This window comes from Tupaia chinensis, unplaced genomic scaffold (genome assembly GCF_000334495.1).
Source record: "Tupaia chinensis unplaced genomic scaffold, TupChi_1.0 Scaffold000110_1, whole genome shotgun sequence".
NCBI classification, from domain to species: Eukaryota; Metazoa; Chordata; class Mammalia; order Scandentia; family Tupaiidae; genus Tupaia; species Tupaia belangeri.
The window spans coordinates 1,296,619-1,299,397 of NW_006159574.1; the positions used below are offsets into that span (position 1 = coordinate 1,296,619).

At 57.4% G+C, this 2,779-nt stretch overlaps 1 protein-coding gene across 1 annotated transcript in view; it reads right to left on the reverse strand.

Annotated features, from left to right (window-relative positions):
• SHH (sonic hedgehog signaling molecule) overlaps window positions 1–1,687 on the reverse strand; it is a 13,183-nt gene extending 11,496 nt beyond the window's left edge. The window contains exon 1 of the mRNA XM_027770049.1: window positions 1,065–1,687. Coding sequence (XP_027625850.1) covers window positions 1,065–1,364 — 300 coding nt within the window. The 5' untranslated portion in view covers window positions 1,365–1,687. The remainder of the gene's footprint in view (window positions 1–1,064) is intronic.
• Window positions 1,688–2,779: the final 1,092 nt, after the last annotated feature.

The following is a 2,779-nucleotide window of genomic DNA, read 5'->3' on the forward strand; positions in this document are numbered from 1 at the left end:
GCCCTCTCCTTTCTAGGCTCCCCCGGGGAGCAGCACCGGGTGGGGAAGCGGAGCGGCCCGAGGTAGCCCCTCTCTCCGGCACCACACTCTCTCCCGCACTCCCCCCCCCCCAGCGCCGCGCCACCAGCCTGTGCGCACCTAGCCCTAAAGGTAGGACTTGAATATTTTAATAGGGCAATAAAAAGGATGTTGACCTATATTTGCCAGGAAACCCACTTCCAGCTTCAGTCCTACGTGCGCAGAGTTTCAGAAAGTCTAGCGTTGGCTGCGAGGCTGGCAGCCAGAAGTCTCCCAGGAGGTGGGGAGGCAGAGAATTCATGCTTTGCCTGGCTTCTCCTTCCCCCTCCCACTCGGATTTATTCACTCCTAATTCTTATGCAAGCAGGTTGAAAACTGAAGTGATGCAATGCCAATAAGTTCTAAGGCCCTCCCCTAAGGTACCAGGCGAGGGGATGAAAGAGCATCCTTAAGGAAATATCGATACGTTCACACTCTGATGGCCACGCTGCAGACCGTGCACTCGCGCGGAGCTGTGGATACAGTGGGGACCGGCGGAGGCCCCTTGTGAGCCGGCCTTTTGTCAGAGCTGCCTCCTAGCCTTTCCCCGGAAGACTGTTTGGTAGGGGAGCCACAGGGTGGGGGTAGCACTGGGCAGAAGACAAGGGAACCCTGGGAGCTCAGAGCTGGAGCGCTCAAGGCCAGGTCTTCCGGGACCTGGAGGCCACTTTTGCAAATGGGGGATTCCCGCCTCCTTGCTTCATTTTATCCCACTTGGAAAAGGCGGAGGCTCCCAGAGTGAAGGTCTCCACAAGTGACCAGCCAGGGCAGAGGTGGGATGGCAAGGCCGTCCCAGAAGATGAACCAAATCAGGGCCAGGGAGCAGGTCCTCCCCACCCCCACCTCAAACTTCTCCTGCGGGCCCTTCACCTGCGCACTCCTCCAGGAAGGGGAGAGTGCTGGGCCTGGGCGGTGGGAAGCAGAGGGACGCCTTCCTGTGGCCTAGGGAGCTGGCGGAGTGTAACCCCTTTAAAGCACACATTCCACGCCCCACTCTGGGCTTCTACCTGAGTCATCAGCCGGTCTGCTCCGGTGTTTTCTTCATCCTTAAATATGATGTCGGGGTTGTAATTGGGGGTGAGTTCCTTAAATCTCTCCGAGTTTCTGGAGATCTTCCCTTCATATCTTCCGCTGGCCCCCAGGGTCTTCTCGGCTACATTAGGGATAAACTGCTTGTAGGCTAAAGGGGTCAGCTTCTTGGGGTGCCGCCTCTTCCCGAATCCCCTGCCCGGCCCGCAGGCCAGCCCCGAGCACACCAGCAGCGAGGAGAGGAGGACCACCAGCAGACAGCGGGCCAGCGGCAGCATCTCGTCCACGGAGCCTGATGACTTCCGAGCTGTCCCCGTGCGGGTCTGTGTGCGCGAGTGCGCGCGTGTGTGCGTGCGCTCCCCCTGCGCTCTCCCTTCCTCGCTCCGGCTCGCTCGCTCCCTGGGCGCTGCTAGCTCTTTCTCTTCCTATATAACCTTGCCCGCCACTGCGGCAGGGGACTGTCCTCCGATCCCCACCCAGACAGGGGCTGGAATGGCAGGCTGCCCGTAGCTGATAGCGGAACACATCGGAGTTGGGTCGCGAGACAGCAATCAGGAGACAAAAAGAGTCTGATTGAAATGGTAGCAAGCCCAGAGCTATGGGAGAGGCTGCCTTTAGCACTATATTATAGCTGGCAGGGGCGCGTCTGATTGGCCGGAGCTGCACAAGCTTGTCTCTGATGTTAACCCTGAAGAAGACTACGTTTTTTTTTTCTTTTGCTGCTGTTGCTTCATTTTCACCTGAAGGCTTTGAGTTAAAAAAAAATCTGTACGAGGATAAACGTGGGCGGGAGGGTAACATCAGTTACTCCGTGTGTTGTGTACCTCTCTGCTTCCCCCTGACTTTCTCTGGAATGGTAGGTGCTTCAGTTAAAACCAACTTAAGTTTTCAAAGGAAGGTCTAGACGTGCCCCGCACCCCAGTTTCAATCATCAGACCCATAGTCACTTGAATGTTTAAGGGGTAAAACTGCCCAGTTCTTACTTAATTTTCCCCTGGGACTTTATAAGGCAGGCCAGGTCTCTTTGAAGAGACTCTAACCCCTCCTGAATATTCTGCACCCTCAGCCCAGGGTAATTAAGGGTGGCCATGCTGACAGCCCTGCTATCTGAAATGCTTTAAGCACCTTAGGAAAACTTGGCAAGACTGCTTTTACTGTACTTGGGTTTATGCATTACTTTACAGAAACCTCTGGCAATGAGATGGAAGAGTGCTCAGGGCAGGTACAGAGTGCCCGAGGCCCGTGGGTGATGAGCCAGGCAGTGTGGGTGCTGTGCCCCCAGGCAGGAGGGGCTGGTGTGTGTGGTGGGTAGAGGCCATTGTGCCTGGGGGCAGTGGTGCCGGCAGGCCTGTGCGCACAGCACCCCACCATGGTCTGCGCAAAGAGCAGGGCCGGTGGGGGGAGTGGGACGGGGGCTGGGGCTGCTGGCCTGTGTGCCCAGCTGCCTCCGGAGACCAGCAGGCAGGCTGGGCTGCGGTTTGAGGGAGCAGCCCCCCTCCCTATCTGGGCTCTGCCCCAACAGGGGCACCCTAGGAGCGGGCACAGTGCTGGCTGGTGGCAATATTTGAGTCCCCATCCCTTCACTTCTTTCAGAAGAAAAAAGTCTTGGAGGTCGTAGCTCAGTCAGAAAACACAGCCTAAGAAGCCCCTTTCCAGGGCACAGGCCTGCTCTTTCACCCCTCCCCCCTCTGCA